A 19682-nucleotide genomic window follows, 5' to 3' on the forward strand; every position below is an offset into this window, starting at 1 on the left:
AATTAATTTGCATTTTATTGCATGACATAAGTATTTGATCACTTACCAACCCAAAGAATTCCGGCTCTCACAGACCTATTAGTTTTTCTTTAAGAAGCCCTCCTGTTTTCCACTCATTACCTGTATTAACTGCACCTGTTTGAACTCGTTACCTGTATAAAAGACACCTGTCCACACACTCAATCAAACAGACTCCAACCTCTCCACAATGGCCAAGACCAGAGAGCTGTGTAAGGACATCAGTGATGAAATTGTAGACCTGCACAAGGCTGGGATTGGCTACAGGACAATAGGCAAGCAGCTTGGTGAGAAGGCAACAACTGTTGGCGCAGTTATTAGAAAATGGAAGAAGTTCAAGATGATGGTCAATCACCCTCGGTCTGGGGCTCCATGCAAGATCTCACCTCGTTGGGGCATCAATGATCATGAGGAAGGTGAGGGATCAGCCCAGAACTACACAGCAGGACCTGGTCAATGACCTGAAGAGAGCTGGGACCACAGTCTCAAAGAAAACCATTAGTAACACACTACGCCGTCATGGATTAAAATCCTGCAGCGCACGCAAAGTCCCCCTGCTCTAGCCAGTGCATATCCAGGCCCGTCTGAAGTTTGCCAATGACCATCTGGATGATCCAGAGGAGGAATGGGAGAAGGTCATGTGGTCTGATGAGACAAATATAGAGCTTTTTGGTCTAAACTCCACTCGCCGTGTTTGGAGGAAGAAGAAGGATGAGTACAACCCCAAGAACACCATCCCAACCGTGAAGCATGGAGGTGGAAACATCATTCTTTGGGGATGCTTTTCTGCAAAGGGGACAGGACGACTGCACCGTATTGAGGGGAGGATGGATGGGGCCATGTATCGCGAGATCTTGGCCAACAACCTCCTTCCCTCAGTAAGAGCTTTGAAGATGGGTCGTGGCTGGGTCTTCCAGCATGACAACGACCCGAAACACACAGCCAGGGCAACTAAGGAGTGGCTCCGTAAGAAGCATTTCAAGGTCCTGGAGTGGCCTAGCCAGTCTCCAGACCTGAACCCAATAGAAAGTCTTTGGAGGGAGCTGAAAGTCCGTATTGCCCAGCAACAGCCCCGAAACCTGAAGGAGCTGGAGAAGGTCTGTATGGAGGAGTGGGCCAAAATCCCTGCTGCAGTGTGTGCAAACCTGGTCAAGACCTACAGGAAACGTATGATCGCTGTAATTGCAAACAAAGGTTTCTGTACCAAATATTAAGTTCTGCTTTTCTGATGTATCAAATACTTATGTCATGCAATAAAATGCAAATGAATTACTTAAAAATCATACAATGTGATTTTCTGGATTTTTGTTTTAGATTCCGTCTCTCACAGTTGAAGTGTACATTTGATAAAAATTACAGACCTCTACATGCTTTGTAAGTAGGAAAACCTGCAAAATCGGCAGTGTATCAAATACTTGTTCTCCCCACTGTAGAACCATTTGTTTTTAGTACGTATAGACAGTTACTGGGTGCTCCACCCCTGCTCTAATACACCTGATTCTATAAAGTTCCTGATGGGCAACTGATTAGCTGAATCAGGCGTGTTAGAGCAGGGCTCTCCGGGAGGATGGTTGGCTGGGTTAGGGTTAAGAGCCTCATCTAGTGTTTGGGGGGTTAGAACAGGAGGGGGAGACCAGTGATACTCAGAACATTCCTTTTTATTTCATCAGACCAGTTAACCCCTAAAAACATGCCAGGGGCTTCAGTGTCGCCCGTCCGTCTCCAGTATCTATGCTGGTGTTATTCTCCTGTCCTGTGTGAATTTAAGTATGCTCCCTCTAATTCTCTTTCTCCCTGAGGACCATCTGACCTGATGACTCCTTGCTGTACCCAGTCCATGATGCTGCTCCAGTTTCCACGGCTATGGAACCCTGACCTGTTAGCTCTCTCTCTCTCAACCTCTAAATGCCCAGCTATGAAAAGCCAAGTGACATTTACTCCTGATTTGACATTTTAGTCATTTAGCAGACACTCTTATGCAGAGTGACTTACAGTTAGTGAGTGCATACATTTTTCATACTGGCCCCCCGTGGGAATCGAACCCACAACCCTGGCATTGCAAGCACCATGCTCTACCAACTGAGCTACACAGGACCTGATGTACTTACCTGTTGCAACCTCTACAACCACTGTGATTATTATTTGACCCTGCTGGTCATCTGTGAACGTTTGAACATCTTGGAGAAAAATCTGGCCTTAATGGCCATGTACTGTTATAATCTCCACCCGGCACTGCCAGAAGGGGACCACCCCTCAGATCCTGGTTCCTCTCTAGGTTTCTTCCTAGGTTTCTGCCTTTCTAGGGAGTTTTTCCTAGCCACCGTGCTTCTACATCTGCATTGCTTGCTGTTTGGGGTTTTAGGCTGGGTTTCTGTATAGCACTTTGTGACATCTGCTGATGTAAAAAGGGCTTAATAAATAAATTTTGATTGATTGATTTATTGAAACACCTTTGTTAACCCCTGAAACACCATAATTCACCTCTGGATGCAAGAAACTAGATGAAAACTACAGACACATGGAAATGAGACCGACATGGAAAGAGAAATAGCTAGGCACATGGAGAGAGCCATGTGAAAAACACCAGATCCATATGATATATGCAAATGTGATGATATCGTATGAGACGGATGTAATACTGTTTATTATATGAGCCTGATATTAGTTTATTACAGTATGCTTATAAATGAGACATTTGGTATATTTGAGAGGAGAGTAGTAGGGTGTAAAGTAAAAGGAGAATGAAAGGGGTTATACTTACGCCAGGGGGGAGCCAGCAGGTACATCACTGATCAGAGGGGGCGGGGTGGTTGGTTGATTGGTTGGTTGGTTGGTGGGTTGTGGATGAAGTGACGAAAGGACGGAAGGAAGGAAGGAAGGACGGAAGGACGGAAGGAAGGAAGGAAGGAAGGAAGGACGGACGGACGGAAGGAAGGAAGGAAGGAAGGAAGGAAGGAAGGAAGGAAGGAAGGAAGGAAGGAAGGAAGGAAGGAAGGAAGGAAGGAAGGAAGGAAGGAAGGAAGGAAGGAAGGAAGGAAGGAAGGAAGGAAGGAAGGAAGGAAGGACAAGTGGGAGTGGAGAAATACAGCATGACTCAACACAAAATGTATTCTCTGCATTGTGTCTGCGCGTACGTGCATGTGTCTGCATCCATGTGTGTGCATGCATGTGTGTGTTTGTATGTGTGTGTTTGTATGTGTCTGTGTGTCTGTTCCTACCCCTCACGGCCCTTGGACTGTGACTGTCCGGCAATAGCGTCCATGATGGCGTCCTGTGAGTACATGGATATAGGGGTGTTGTACTGAGCGTGGACGATAGTGCCCTTGCCTCCCGGGCCGCGCACCTCGATGGGTTTATGGGTAGACAGAGCCGAGTCCTTCAGAGCTATGGGGTTAAAGTTGGGCACATACTCCTGACTGGAGGGGGATAGGGTCGGGGCACAGGGTCAAGGGTAAGGGGTCATTTTGGGAGGGTTTGTAGGATAAAGGGGGCAGGCAGGAATAGGGATACATATTTGGGTTCACAGGATGTAAGGGAATCAGACAACCAGAGAGAGATAAAGAGAGGAGGGGAAAAAGAAAGAGATAAAGAGAGGAGGGGAAAAAGAAAGAGATAAAGAGAGGAGGGGAAAAAGAAAGAGAAAAGAGAGGAGGGGAAAAAGAAAGAGATAAAGAGAGGAGGGAAAAAAGAAAGAGAAAAGAGAGGAGGGGAAAAAGAAAGAGATAAAGAGAGGAGGGGAAAAAGAAAGAGATAAAGAGAGGAGGGAAAAAAGAAAGAGAAAAGAGAGGAGGGGAAAAAGAAAGAGATAAAGAGAGGAGGGGAAAAAGAAAGAGATAAAGAGAGGAGGGGAAAAAGAAAGAGATAAAGAGAGGAAGATGGTGAGAGGTGCAGCAGGAGCAGGGCTGAGACGGGGAGGCAGAGTCATAACTTCACTTTCTTTTGTCTGAGGGCCATAACTGAACTTTCAGTACACTGGTACTGATTATATAGTACCTGTCTGTCTCTCTAGGACACTGGCACTGATGAAATAGTACCTGTCTGTCTCTCTAGGACACTGGCACTGATTATATAGTACCTGTCTGTCTCTCTAGGACACTGGTACTGATTATATAGTACCTGTCTGTCTCTCTAGGACACTGGTACTGATTATATAGTACCTGTCTGTCTCTCTAGGACACTGGCACTGATTAAATAGTACCTGTCTGTCTCTCTAGGACACTGGCACTGATTATATAGTACCTGTCTGTCTCTCTAGGACACTGGCACTGATTATATAGTACCTGTCTGTCTCTCTAGGACACTGGCACTGATTATATAGTACCTGTCTGTCTCTCTAGTACACTGGTACTGATTATATAGTACTTGTCTGTCTCTCTCATGTACACTATGACTGATTACATTGTACCTAGTCTCTCTCTCTAAACAGATAGAGGTGACAACCTTTTCTACAACTGAATGACTTTGTCTTAGTAATACATTCACTCTAATATCAAGTCAGGACATTGATCATGAGCCTTGACGTCAAGAAAATACACACTGATCCAGGAACACAATATCTCCAACAGATTCTACAGACAAGCAAGGAAAACTAAACCAATCAAAGCCAGCTAATACCAAACAGGATGTTAAACACACCACAAGCACACTGCAAAATGCACACTGTACATTCCCAGGTAGTAATGATGCCTTATTAACATACATACTATATGCTACCAATGCATGTACATGCACACGTCAACAAACATACAGATGTGTACCCACACATAAACAAACATAGTCCAACATACGTGTACTAGCCATAAATGCATATATGCATACCCATTAACACACCAACACATGTACATGTACGGAATATGCTAATGAAAATGATGCAATGCCATAATTTAAAAACTAAAAACATTTCGGCACAGTGTTGATTAGTGTTATTACAATTAGACTTCATCAACGCTAGACGTCATCCAAGTATCTACGGTATTATTACTGTAGAACATTATACTGGGTAACAATTTCCTTTACAAAGGGTTTGTAACAGGTTTATAAGTCGTTTTTAGACTGTTCATCATTTAGTATAGAAGCAGTTTACTTCTTATTTATAAATGATACAAAAACAAATAATTAATAGTCTATAAACTTATAGAAACCCTTTATGAAGTATAGGGTTAGGGTTGGTGATGTTACGTTTGAAATCGGCGCTCTGAGGTATGCGTCGACATCGCTAAGCAGTGTACTTTGAAGCAATGTGCCGATGCTTGTATCACTTTATCAGTAGCACGTGATCAATGATGTCTGAAGTTTCGTGTCGTTAACCAACCACCTGATTGGTTTGGTATTGGTTTGGTAGAAGACCAAAAGGCTACGCTGCGCACATGCTATGAGGTGTGGGACGTCGTCTATAATAATTTGGCTGCTCTACATTATTTTGACCAGCAGGTGCCACTAGTGTTTTATCAAAGCCTTGATTAATGAACCTATTTTCGACACAATTGGCTGGAAATGCTCAATGCTTCAGGAAGCTTCACTTCCCCATCACTAGTCGGGGTTAGTACCTGTAGAAGTGTGATCTTGTACTGTATCAACAGTCTGCCACGTGGACGCAGCACACTCAGAACTGACACTTCATCATCACCAGAGAATGGATCAGTGCTCACACTATGGGCAAGATGCCATTCACGTTTACACACACACACACACACACACACTTAAACATTGTTCATGCAAATGATCCACTTTCAGGTGGTACTGACTTTCCAGCCGTGTTCGTAATGATCTGTAACGATATGAAAGAGCAAGAGAGAGTAAGGGATTGTCAGAGTGATATTAAGGTTATAGTTCTGGGAGTCGTTCTGTGTGTTAATAATAATAGCCGTTGTGTGTCATCACTGGGATATTTCCCTGGATTCCCTGTGACCCAGCATAGCCGTTGTGTGTCATCACTGGGATATTTCCCTGGATTCCCTGTGACCCAGCATAGCCGTTGTGTGTCGTCACTGGGATATTTCCCTGGATTCCCTGTGACCCAGCATAGCCGTTGTGTGTCGTCACTGGGATATTTCCCTGGATTCCCTGTGACCCAGCATAGCCGTTGTGTGTCGTCACTGGGATATTTCCCTGGATTCCCTGTGAGCCAGCAGACTGACAGACAGGAGCAGGAGCTCCACAATCACAACACACAACACACACACCCACAGACATGCACAAGCGCACGTACACACACTCAGACAGAAGAAGAATACTTTATTGTCCATTTTCTTGGAGAGATCGGAAATTGGTATTTTTACTCTTAGCCCAAACCCCCGAGACAAACACACTACCCAAATAGTTGGAGCAGTTTAGGGGTTATGGGCTGAATATAGAGATGGCTCTATCCCAGGACACTGTGTGTGTGTGTGTGTGTGTGTGTGTGTGTGTGTGTGTGTGTGTGTGTGTGTGAGAGAGAGAGAGAGAGAGAGAGAGAGAGAGAGAGATACTGCATGAGAGGGAGGGTTTGGGATCCTCTTTAACCAGAGCGGAACATTCCAGCGTGGCAAGGAGCAGCTGTTCTGGTGTTTGTTTGTGTCAGCTTACAAAAAGAGGGTCACTTGTACCGAACTAGGGATATGCGGTCAAGCTTACCAACACGTTACCGGACATGTTTAACATATGCCGATCAGTACAACCTCTTAACTTCACCCCCCAGCCCAGCTTAGTTTAGCGAAGAACTGATGAGGTGACAGGATGTTCCCTCAAAGGCCATCAGCGCCTAAGAGCTAAATCACCTGTTGTCAGCGGAATGACCGTAGTCATCATGTACACACGAACAGTGTGACCCTGTGGTGTGGTGTCACCTGGAGACAGTCCAGGTGTGTGTCCGAGCGTGCACGTTACCACTCCGGGCGGCGAGCGCGGATGTGAGCCAGCGTAATGTGTTCCAGAATAGTCACGGAATGTTCTGAGGGGTGCGTGCTCGTTAACCCCCCCCCCCAAGTTGTCCCAGACTGGAGATGGCCATGGGAGAGGATGGGAACAAGAACAGAGTGACGAGCAAAATAAAACATTGGTGTAGTACAACAAGGTCTTAGTTCCAGTAGTTCCAGTGGTTGGGAGAGGAGGAAGTGTTTTTTCCCAGTTAGTTTGGTTTTGTTGTGGGAGGTGGTGGTTGGGAACTCAGTGATGCTCTGGTCAACAGTAATGCACTAAACGGGGAACAGGTTTATGCCCCCAGGCTACCTACCCCATGAATGGCACTCCACTGGTTGCCCCCTCTCATCCCAGTCTGGCAGCCCCTGCCTCCTCTCCTGCCACCTTGCCTTGCAGCAGGGCCATCTCTCTGAGTGTGTGCAGAGTACAGGCCAATGGGGGAGTTATACTGCCCCTTCTGGCTCGGGGGAGACACTGCAGCGGCAAGGGACTGGGGGGGGGGGGGAGAGGATGCTCCTCTGCTCTTTACTGTGGAAGCCGCTACAGCTGCAATAGCAACACCAGAGGGCGCCGACACACATCCTTTGAGTCCATTTGATTCCCATCTTTTGTTCAAATACACGTGCACACACACGTAGACACAAATGCACAAACTTTTTTTGTGTTGGTGTCTGTGTGTGTGTCTGAGTGTGTGTGTGTTTACCTTTTGGTGAGGGATAACTGGCATGGGGGAGTCCATTCTGGGTGTTGCCATGGGAATAGGGACGGGACGTTTCGACCTGGGTTCGGAGCCACAACAACAAACTTTTAGCATTATGTAGTTGAGCAAGTTATCTTCTAAGTATTTTAAGAGCAAGTGTGTATGTGTGTGTGTATGTGTGTGTGTCTGTGTGTGTGTCTGTGTGTGTGTCTGTGTGTGTGTGTATGTGTGTGTGTCTGTTTACTTCTGCATGGTGAGGGTCAGTTTATTGGAAGCGATCTTAATCTTGTTCTGTGCCTCCAGGTGCGTCATGCCCTCTGTACTGAGGCCGTTTATCGATGCAATGATGTCACCCTGGACTAGACTGCCCCCTGCAGCCTTAGTGCCTGGAGTTATCTAGAGGGGAGAGAGAGAGCAAGAGAGAGCGAGAGAGCGAGAGAGAGAGGGGGGGATAACAAAGGCATGGTTATATAAGAGAAACTGACATAGATACAAACACACACACACACATACACACACACACACACACACACACACACACACAGGGGAAAATAGCACAGCAAATTCTCCAGTGTTGGCTCGCTGCATCAGAGCTTTGTATGGCAACTGCTCGACATCCGCCGCAAGGCGCTCCAGAGGGTAGTGCGTACGGCCCAGTACATCACTGGGGCCAAGCTGCTCCCTGTCATCTAGGACCTCTATACCATTTTAAAAATGGTCAAAGACTCCGGCCACCTAAGACACAGAATGTTCTCTCTGCTACCGCACGGCAAGCAGTACTAATGCACCAAGTCTGGAACCAACAGGACCCTAAACAGCTTCTACCCCCAAGCCATAAGACTTCTAAACAAGACTGCTAAATAGCTAATCAAAAAGCTACCCGGACTACTTGCATTGACCCACTAACTTTTTTTCACATATGCTGTTGCTACTGTCTATTATCTATCCTGTTGCTTAGTCACTTTACCCCTACCTATATGTACAGTACGTAGCTACCGCAATTACCTCGTAACCCTGCACATCGACTCGATACTGGTACTCCCTGTATGCACATATCCATGTTATTTTCGACTTCCTGTATATAGCCAAGTTATTTTCTACTTCACATTTACATTACTTTTAAGTCATTTAGCAGACGCTCTTATCCAGAGCGACTTACACATTCCTGTATATAGCCATGTTATTTTCTACTTCCTGTATATAGCCATGCTATTTTCTACTTCCTGTATATATCCATGTTATTTTCTACTTCCTCTACATATCCATGTTATTTTCTACTTCCTGTATATAGCCATGTTATTTTCTACTTCCTGTATATATCCATGTTATTTTCTACTTCCTGTATATACCATGTTATTTTCTACTTCCTGTATATAGCCATGTTATTTTCTACTTCCTGTATATATCCATGTTATTTTCTACTTCCGGTATATAGCCATGTTATTTTCTACTTCCTGTATATAGCCATGTTATTTTCTACTTCCTGTATATAGCCATGTTATTTACTCGTTATTTCTATTCGTTATTCACTGGGTATTTATTCCTTGTGTCCCTATTTCAATGTTTTATTGTATTTTTTATCTTTAAGACTGCATTGTTGGAAAATAACCCGTAAGTAAGCATTTCACTGTGTCTACACCTGTTGTCTACAAAGCATGTGACAAATACATTTTGATTTGATTAAATCCACACGGAGTGTTAAATCAAAACTGAAAGTGTTGTGTTTGTGGACCCATATAGACACAGGAACCGTGTTAAATTAATACACTGCTTAGTGTAAAACCTTATTCAAATATTTCCCAGTGTGCCTTGCCTTTCGAGTTAATTGTGATGTTACCACCCATGACTGTATTTGTTAATGACAGAGACATGGTTGTTGCATTCATCCATTTTTGGTCCTATAGACTTCACCAAGCAAGATCCTAAGCGAATATGTTATCATAAAACATATTACCATAAGTAAAACACATTAAAAGTACAGTGTCTGTAGAATGTCTACAGTGAGGGAAAAAAGTATTTGATCCCCTCTGCAAAACATGACTTAGTACTTGGTGGCAAAACCCTTGTTGGCAATCACAGAGGTCAGACGTTTCTTGTAGTTGGCCACCAGGTTTGCACACATCTCAGGAGGGATTTTGTCCCACTCCTCTTTGCAGATCTTCTACAAGTCATTAAGGTTTCGAGGCTGACGTTTGGCAACTCGAACCTTAAGCTCCCTCAGATTTTCTATGGGATTAAGGTCTGGAGACTGGCTAGGCCACTCCAGGACCTTAATGTGCTTCTTCTTGAGCCACTCCTTTGTTGCCTTGGCCGTGTGTTTTGGGTCATTGTCATGCTGGAATACCCATCCACGACCCATTTTCAATGCCCTGGCTGAGGGAAGGAGGTTCTCACCCAAGATTTGACGGTACATGGCCCCGTCCATCATCCCTTTGATGCGGTGAAGTTGTCCTGTCCCCTTAGCAGAAAAACACCCCCAAAGCATAATGTTTCCACCTCCATGTTTGACGGTGGGGATGGTGTTCTTGGGGTCATAGACAGCATTCCTCCTCCTCCAAACACGGCGAGTTGAGTTGATGGCAAAGAGCTCAATTTTGGTCTCATCTGACCACAACACTTTCACCCAGTTCTCCTCTGAATCATTCAGATGTTCATTGGCAAAATACAGACGGGCCTGTATATGTGATGTGATTGGAAGTGATGCAGACAATTACATTGATAGAAGTTACAATCTATCTGCAATATTAAGCTGATCTACCCCCCAAAAAAAAATATATAAAAAAAATACTTCAGACGGGCCTGTATATGTGCTTTCTTGAGCAGGGGGACCTTGCGGGCGCTGCAGGATATCAGTCCTTCACGGCGTAGTGTGTTACCAATTGTTTTCTTGGTGACTATGGTCCCAGCTGCCTTGAGATCATTGACAAGATCCTCCCGTGTAGTTCTAGGCTGATTCCTCACCGTTCTCATGATAATTGCAACTCCACGAGGTGAGAACTTGCATGGAGCCCCAGGCAGAGGGAGATTGACAGTTATTTTGTGTTTCTTCCATTTGCGAATAATCGCACCAACTGTTGTCACCTTCTCACCAAGCTGCTTGGCGATGGTCTTGTAGCCCATTCCAGCCTTGTGTAGGTCTACAATCTTGTCCCTGACATCCTTGGAGAGCACTTTGGTCTTGGCCATGGTGGAGAGTTTGGAATCTGATTGATTGATTGCTTCTGTGGACAGGTGTCTTTTATACAGGTAACAAATTGAGATTAGGAGCACTCCCTTTAAGAGTGTGCTCCTAATCTCAGCTCGTTACCTGTATAAAAGACACCTGGGAGCCAGAAATCTTTCTGATTGAGAGGGGGTCAAATACTTATTTCCCTCATTAAAATGAAAATCAATTCATAACATTTTTGACATGCGTTTTTCTGGATTTTGTGTTGTTGTTATTCTGTCTCTCACTGTTCAAATAAATCTACCATTAAAATTATAGACTGATCATGTCTTTGTCAGTGGGCAAACATACAAAATCAGCAGGGGATCAAATACTTTTTTCCCTCACTGTACACCCCCTTGGATTTCTTCACGTGTTACAAAGTGGGATTAAAATAGATTCAGTTGTCATTTTTTGTCAACGATCTACACAAAAACACACACTTTAAAAAAAAAAGATTCATGAAAAATATATAATACTAATATAGACTACATTACCAAAAGTATGTGGACACATGCTCGTCGAACATCTCATTCCAAAATCATGGGCATTAGTTTGGAGTTGGTCCCCCCTTTGCTGCTATAACAGCCTCCACTCTTCTGGGAAGGCTTTCCACTAGATGTTGGAACATTGCTGCGGGGACTTGCTTCCATTCAGCCACAAGAGCATTAGTGAGGTCGGGCATTGATGTTGGGCGATTAGGCCTGGCTCGCAGTTGGCGTTCCAATTCATCCCAAAGGTGTTGAGGTCAGGGCCCTGTGCAGGCCAGTCAAGTTCTTCCACGCCGATCTCGACAAACCATTTCTGTATGGACCTCGCTTTGTGCACGGGGGCATTGTCATGCAGAAACAGGAAAGACCCTACCCCAAACTGTTGCCACAAAGTTGGAAGCACATGATCGTCTAGAATGTAATTGTATGCTGTAGCATTAATATTTCCCTTCACTGGAATTTTTTTATTAAATTTAATTATTAAGGGGCCTATCCAGAACCATGAAAAACAGCCCCAGACCATTATTCCTCCTCTACCAAACTTAACAGTTGGCACTATGCATTTGGACAGGTAGCATTTTCCTGGCATCCACCAAACCAGCCGATGATTGGCATTGAGCAGGGTGATCTTAGGCTTGTGTGCGGCTGCTCGGCCATGGAAAGCCATTTCATGAACCTCCTGACGAATAGTTATTGTGCTGATGTTGCTTCCAGAGGCAGTTTGGAACTCGGTAGCAAGTGTTTTTACGAGCTACGCGCTTCAGCACTCTGCAGTCCTGTTCTGTGAGGTTGTGTGACCTACCACTTCGTGGCTGAGCCGTTGTTGCTCCTAGATGTTTCCACTTCACAATAACAGCACTTACAGTTGACCGGGGCAGTTCTAGCAGGGCAGAAATTTGACGAACTGACTTGTTGGAAAGGTTGCATCCTATGACGGTGCCACGTTGAAAGTCACTGAGCTCTTCAGTAAGGCCATTCTACTGCCAATGTTTGTCTATGGAGATTGCATGGCTGTGTGCTCGATTTTATACACCTGTCAGCAACGGGTGTGGGGAAAATAGCCGAAACCACTAATTTGAAGGGGTGTCCACGTACAGTTGAAGTCGGAAGTTTACATACACCTTAGCCAAATACATTTAAACTCAGTTTTTCACAATTCCTGACATTTAATCCTTGTAAACATTCCCTGTCTTAGGTCAGTTAGGATCACCACTTTATTTTAAGAATGTGAAATGTCAGAATAATAGTAGAGAGAATGATTTATTTCAGGTTTTATTTATTTAATCACATTCCCAGTGGGTCAGAAGTTTGCATACACTCAATTAGTATTTGGTAGCATTGCCTTTACATTGTTTAACTTGGGTCAAACGTTTCGGGTAGCCTTCCACAAGCTTCCCACAATAAGTTGGGTGAATTTTGGCCCATTCCTCTTGACAGAGCTGGTGTAACTGAGTCAGATTTGTAGGCCTCCTTGCTCGCACACACTTTTTTAGTTCTGCCCACAAATGTTCTATAGGATTGAGGTCAGGGCTTATTGATGGCCACTCCAATACCTTGACTTTGTTGTCCTTAAGCCATTTTGCCACAACTTTGGAAGTATGCTTGGGGTCATTGTCCATTTGGAAGGCCTATTTGCGACCAAGCTTTAACTTCCTGACTGATGTCTTGAGATGTTGCTTCAATATATCCACATAATTTTCCTTCCTCATGATGCCATCTATTTTGTGAAGTGCACCAGTCCCTCCTGCAGCAAAGCACCCCCACAGCATGATGCTGCCACCCCCGTGCTTCACGGTTGGGATGGTGTTCTTCAGCTTGCGAGTGTCCCCCTTTTTCCTCCAAACATAACGATGGTCATTATGGCCAAACAGTTCTATTTTTGTTTCTTCAGACCAGAAGACATTTCTGGTCCCCTGCTGCCCCTGACTCCTCCCCCCTGCTCCTTAGTGACCCAGATCCACCCCCCTTAGCCCTTCCTGCCGCTGATCCGGCACAGCAGCAAGCCAGCCAGCCTCAGTTCAGAACCCCCTGGACCCTACAATCCACCTTCTCCCCTCCCAGCACTCCCCATTCTATCATCAATTCAGTGCAGGGGGCCACAAGGCAGGAAGTAGAGAGGCACGCCAAGACCTGTGAACAGCCAAGAACTACCCCAAAAAAAAACGCTTGAGACCCTCATCCACCTCTGCAACAAAATGATCAAACCTGGACCTGAAGCCCACCAATAACCCATCACCATGACACTGACAATACACTCAGAACAGAAAGACACACTCTGGCTGTTCATGGTTGCTTCCCCACTAGGGAATCCATCCATAGACGGCACAAGGTACGTACAGAGAACTGCCCCCACGGATCACACCTTCCAACTATTTGTGAGTGCTCCATGGTCAGGTGGGTCTGGGCCTGTTTGTTCCCTCTGACCTCCAGCATCCAGCCTTGCTGCTGCATTGCTCCTCCTCCAGCATCCAGCCTTGCCGCTGCATCGCTCCTCCTCCAGCACCAGCCCAGGCCAGAATAGGCGCGGAGGAAGGACCAAAGACCTAGACAACGTGCCTGGAGCGAGCAGGTCACAGGGGAGTACCATCACTGACCTCCTGGTCTTGGGCTTCCAGGTGTTTCTGCTCACTCCTCACGTTGTCCTCACTCCCCTCTGCAGAGCCAGTACCAGTCCCAGCACCAGACGAGGAACGGAGGAGGGGACAGACCAGACCTTCACCCGGAGCGAGCAGACCACAGGGTAGTACTACCATTGACCTCTGGGTCTAGGGTTCACTTGTGTGTCTGATTGGTCCTCAGGTTGTCTTTCCTCCCCTCTACAGACCCAGATCCTGACCCAGAATCTGCAGCAGCCCCAGTTTCCCAGTTCCCGGTCCCCAGTCACAACAGCAGACCCAGCACCAAGCCATGGTTTCCAGTCCCGGAATTACTAATCCAGCATTTCCCAAACTCGGCCCTGGAGACCCCAAGGGGTGCACGTTTTGGTTTTTGCCCTAGTACAGGGATCATCAACTAGATTCAGCCGCGGGCAGATTTTTTCTTGAGCAGATGGTCGGTGGCCAGAACATAATTACAAATAATTTGTAGACTGCAAATTGACCGCAACAGATATAATATTTGACTAAAACATAATAATTTCAAACCTTGCTTACATTTGTTTATGATCACGTCTCTCTATTATGTGTGGAAATACTTGAGAACAGATTTCCCAAATAAAAATAACTTGGAGCTGATTTCCTGGTGTTTTTACAGTTTTTTATGTCCAACAACGAAAACTTGGGGGGCCAAATAAAACCACCCACAGTCCAAATTCGGCCTGCGGGCCTCCAGTTGGGGAACCCTGCCCTGGTACTACACAGCTGTTCAAATAATCAAAGCTTGATGATTAGTTGATCATTTGAATCAGCTGTGTAGTGCTAGGGCAAAAACCAAAACATGACTGTGTTGGGGACCCCAGGACCAAGTTTTGGAAACACTGACCTAATGTATAACATATAATGGTTGACCATGAATGCTTTACCATGGGTGGGTGACGCTCACATTCTCTCGAAAGGCATGCTGCGAAATATGCAAAATATGGCTTTACACCCTAAAGTAGTGTTTAAAGGTCAGGAAGAGGTGAAATTATGTTCTTCATGAAATTTTATGATATTTGAAGGAAACCAGATCAAAGTATGATGCCCAAAGTTTGAAAAATGACTGTTGCTTCTACATACATTTTTATCATAAAGTTACTGGTCCCCTCTTTCATGTCAAACACTTGGATTCATTATTAAGGGGACAAGGTGACATCACCTTCTCGTTTTAATACACCAATGGTAACATGACATTCTCTTACCTAATTTAAATAAGTACCACCTCGTAACCAACATCAGCAAAGGTGTGTTTGCAGAGGTGCGTGGTTTTATATAGCTAGATAGCTACTCTACTGGTGCCAAAATTTGACTGTAGGGTGTCAGCAAATATAACTAAAAGTTTACCCTATTTATCTATGGCAAAGATACTTATATGTTTCCCCTTTCATCTGTGTCTGGTGTTAGCTAGTTACTGGCTAGCTTGGTCTTCATCTGTGTCTGGTGTTAGCTAGTTACTGGCTAGCTAGGTCTTCATCTGTGTCTGGTGTTAGCTAGTTACTGGCTAGCTTGGTCTTCATCTGTGTCGGGTGTTAGCTAGTTACTGGCTAGCTTGGTCTTCATCTGTGTCGGGTGTTAGCTAGTTACAGGCTAGCTTGGTCTTCATCTGTGTCTGGTGTTAGCTAGTTACAGGCTAGCTTGGTCTTCATCTGTGTCTGGTGTTAGCTAGTTACTGGCTAGCTTGGTCTTCATCTGTGTCGGGTGTTAGCTAGTTATAGGCTAGCTTGGTCTTCATCTGTGTCTGGTGTTAGCTAGTTACAGGTTAGTAGTGCTGAGTGATTAGTGCTTTTTGAGGTCGGTTCGCATTATGTGGGTTGTGCTGTAACAACACAGAATAAAACAATTAATAAAGTCCCACGATGGTAGTGACTGCCCATTACTGCTTATCACTTGTTTAACATCATTTATTCACATTAATTCACTTTAATAAAAATATTTCAGTTGTTGTGTATATTACATTTGTTTTATTTTATTTCATCTCTATAAAGCCGCTGTCTGACTTCTTCAAAGTACATAAGGCTTTTATGACTGCTGAATACCAACTATCAATCACTTAGATAATGTATTTTCAGGTAGAGGTACCTCGCGAAGTAACAGTTGCTCTCTGTATGACCTCACGATCACGCATTCTTCTCTCTTCTGTAGAAGGCATAAAAGAAACAGACCGGACAAGTAGATTCGCAATGGATGACGGTCATCGTAGGTAATTACCACATTTTATACGCTAAACTATGTAGAATATTGGCCTGTTGGAAACTACAACTCCCTACTATATTGAACAAAAATATAAACACAATATGCAACAATTTCAAAGATTTTACTGAGTTACAGTTCCTATAAGAAAATCAGTCAATTGAAATAATGTCATTAGGCCCTAATCTATGGATTTCAGATGACTGGCCAAGGGCGCAGCCATGGGTGGGGATAGGTCCACCCACTGGGGAGCCAGACCAAGCCAATCAGAATACGTTTTTCTCCACAAAAGGGTTTTATTAAAGACAGAAATACTTCTCAGTTCCATCAGCTATCCAGGTGGCTGGTCTCAGATGATCCCGCAGGTGAATGAACATTCAATTCTTTGGCAACAGCTCTGGTGGACATTCCTGCAGTCAGCATGCCAATTGCAGGCTCCCTCAAAACTTGAGACATCTGTAGCATTGTGTTGTGTGACAAAACTGCACATTTTAGAGTGGCCTTTTATTGTCCCCAGCACAAGGTGTACCTGTGTAATGATCATGTTTCTTGATATGCCACACCTGTCAGGTGGATGGATTATCTTCGCAAAGGAGAAATGCTCACTAACAGGGAAGTGATCTGAACGAAATAAGCTTTTTGTGCACATGGAACATTTCACTTTACATGTTGCGTTTATATTTTTGTTCAGTTGGCATCACACAGTTCAGGCTGGATCTGAGTTCTCTCTAGAGAAACAATGTGCAATTTGCGCATTGGGCCCACAGAAAAAAACACGAACTAAATGTAATTCAAATAATTGAACCGACATCGGTCAATAAGGTTTAAAAAACTAAAAATAACCAACATTTTAGTAAATTGCTCAACACTACTGGCTAGCTAGGTCTTCAGTCAGCATGGAACAAAATGGGGGGAAGGGTCCTTCAAGTCAACACATCTGTCAGTGCTGCTGTGAACCACACTACAAGAGATATGTCAAGCGGAAGATGCATACAAACATTTTTTTAAATACAATGTCAATGTTTGAGTTGCTTTGTGTATCACCAAATTAGCTTGAGATTAGCTTTATGCAACACTGTATCCAAGTTACTTGAGTTTCAAAGAGTTGTCAGTCAAGGCGAGCTCATGGATATAATCTGTCTTTTTACTCTTGACATGGGGACCCACCTTAGGTTTTCATTTCATCCTTCATAGTGGTGTGACTATCTACCGTATTCAAAATGCGGTAGTCCTTGTATATTTCAGGTATTCTATGAGGTAGATATTCAGAGTGTGATAATCTAAGGTACATATACGTTTTACGTTTACGTCATTTAGCAGACGCTCTTATCCAGAGCGATTTACAGTTAGTGAGTGCATACATTTTCATATTTGTTCGTACTCCTAGTGTCTGTCGTCCAATCAGATAAACTACTGTCTAATTGATAATCGGCTGGAGTGAACAAACTAGGACACACCAGGATGGATCAACATTGATTAACACGCATACAGAATAGTGACAGGTCAATATTTTTAATGGAACTATACTGTCACACTCCATAGGATACACAGTGAGAAGCTCACTCAACAAAATAAACATCGCTTTCTAACACACCAATCACAACAACAGGAGTCAGATGAGTGGTCGAAGTGGACTGATGCTGACCGATACAGAAAATGTCTACCGCTGACTCCTCTAAAAACAACTAAAAAGAAAAACAACTTTTATCCCAAACTGTTTTAGTTTGTTTGAAGATAATTCAAATGAGCACCGTTTTCAAACCCAACTTTGAAGTGCCAAGACCAGGTCGTTATACAACAACATCTTGAGGCAGAAATTGCTCATGTGAACTAAGTTATTCATTAAAAAAACAGAGAAAAGCTTTGATACAAACACCTAATGAGCATTATAGACTACTGAGTAAAGATAGTTGTTAGTGTAAAGGACGTCACGCTGCTTGCGTCGGGAGTACCACTTCCTCCGGATTCAGCTCATACTGAGAGTAGGGAATGGGACTGGGGTATGGGGCTGGGGCTGGAACTGGGGTACGAGGCCCCCTCCCCTACTGCCCCAACTACCCCCCCCCCTACTGTCCCCAACTACCCCCCTCCCCTACTGCCCCCAACTACCCCCTCCCCTACTGCCCCAACTACCCCCTCCCCTACTGCCCCAACTACCCCCTCCCCTACTGCCCCCAACTACCCCCCTCCCCTACTGCCCCCAACTACCCCCTCCCCTACTGCCCCCAACTACCCCCCTCCCCTACTGCCCCCAACTACCACCCTCCCCTACTGTCCCCAACTACCACCCTCCCCTACTGCCGCCAACTAGGTGGTCCTCTGTAGCTCAGCTGGTAAAAATGTATGCACGCATGACTGTAAGTCGCTTTGGATAAAAGCGTCTGCTAAATGGCATATTATTATTTATTATTATTATTAACTACCCCTCTCCCCTATTGCCCCCAACTACCCCCCTCCCCTACTGCCCCCAACTACCCCCTTCCCTACTGCCCCCAACTACCCCCCTCAACAATGTATTCTGTCTGTGTGGAGAACATGGAAATTCAGACCCAAAACTCTCGCACCCAGAACAGATATGTTTAATACATTCTCTGTAAGATGTACAGTGGCTTGCGAAAGTATTCACGCCCCTTGGCATTTTTTCTATTTTGTTGCCTTACAACCTGGAATTAAAATAGATTTTTGGGGGGTTTGTATCAGTTGATTCACACAACATGCCTAGCACTTTGTAGATGCAAAACATTTTGGGGGGTGAAACAAACAAGAAATAAGACAAAAAAACAGAAAACTTGACCGTGCATAACTATTCACCCCCCAAAGTCAATACTTTGTAGAGCCACCTTTTGCAGCAATTACAGCTGCAAGTTTCTTGGGGTATGTCTCTATAAGCTTGGCACATCTAGCCACTGGGATTTTTGCCCATTCTTCAAGGCAAAACTGCTCCAGCTCCTTCAAGTTGGATGGATTCCGCTGGTGTACAGCAACCTTTAAGTCATACCACAGATTCTCAATTGGATTGAGGTCTGGGCTTTGACTAGGCCATTCCAAGACTTTTAAATGTTTCCCCTTAAACCACTCGAGTGTTGCTTTAGCAGTATGCTTAGGGTCATTGTCCTGCTGGAAGGTGAACCTCCGTCCCAGTCTCAAGTCTCTGGAAGACTGAAACAGGTTTCCCTCAAGAATTTCCCTGTATTTAGCGCCATCCATCATTCCTTCAATTCTGACCAGTTTCCCAGTCCCTGCCGATGAAAAACATCCCACAGCATGATTCTGCCACCACCATGCTTCACTGTGGGAATGGTGTTCTCGGGGTGATGAGAGGTGTTGGGTTTACTCCAGCGTTTTCCATGATGGCCAAAAAGCTAAATTTTAGTCTAATCTGACCAGAGTACCTTCTTCCATATGTTTGGGGAGTCTCCCACATGGCTTTTGGCGAATACCAAACTTGTTTGCTTATTCTTTTCTTTAAGCAATGGCTTTTTTCTGGTCACTCTTCCGTAAAGCCCAGCTCTGTGGAGGGTACTGCTTAAAGTGGTCCTATGGAC

At 44.7% G+C, this 19682-nt stretch overlaps 1 protein-coding gene across 1 annotated transcript in view; it reads right to left on the minus strand.

The window, feature by feature from the left end:
* ldb3b (LIM domain binding 3b) overlaps positions 1–19682 on the minus strand; it is a 40950-nt gene that overhangs the window by 8280 nt on the left and 12988 nt on the right. Inside the window, exons 3-7 of the mRNA XM_041902827.2 lie at positions 7860–8011; positions 7619–7694; positions 5763–5785; positions 3237–3434; positions 2780–2806 (exon numbers count right to left, since the gene is read on the minus strand). Of these exons, the coding sequence (XP_041758761.2) occupies positions 2780–2806; positions 3237–3434; positions 5763–5785; positions 7619–7694; positions 7860–8011 (476 nt within the window). The remainder of the gene's footprint in view (positions 1–2779; positions 2807–3236; positions 3435–5762; positions 5786–7618; positions 7695–7859; positions 8012–19682) is intronic.

This window comes from Coregonus clupeaformis, chromosome 1, assembly GCF_020615455.1.
Source record: "Coregonus clupeaformis isolate EN_2021a chromosome 1, ASM2061545v1, whole genome shotgun sequence".
Lineage (NCBI taxonomy): Eukaryota > Metazoa > Chordata > Actinopteri > Salmoniformes > Salmonidae > Coregonus > Coregonus clupeaformis.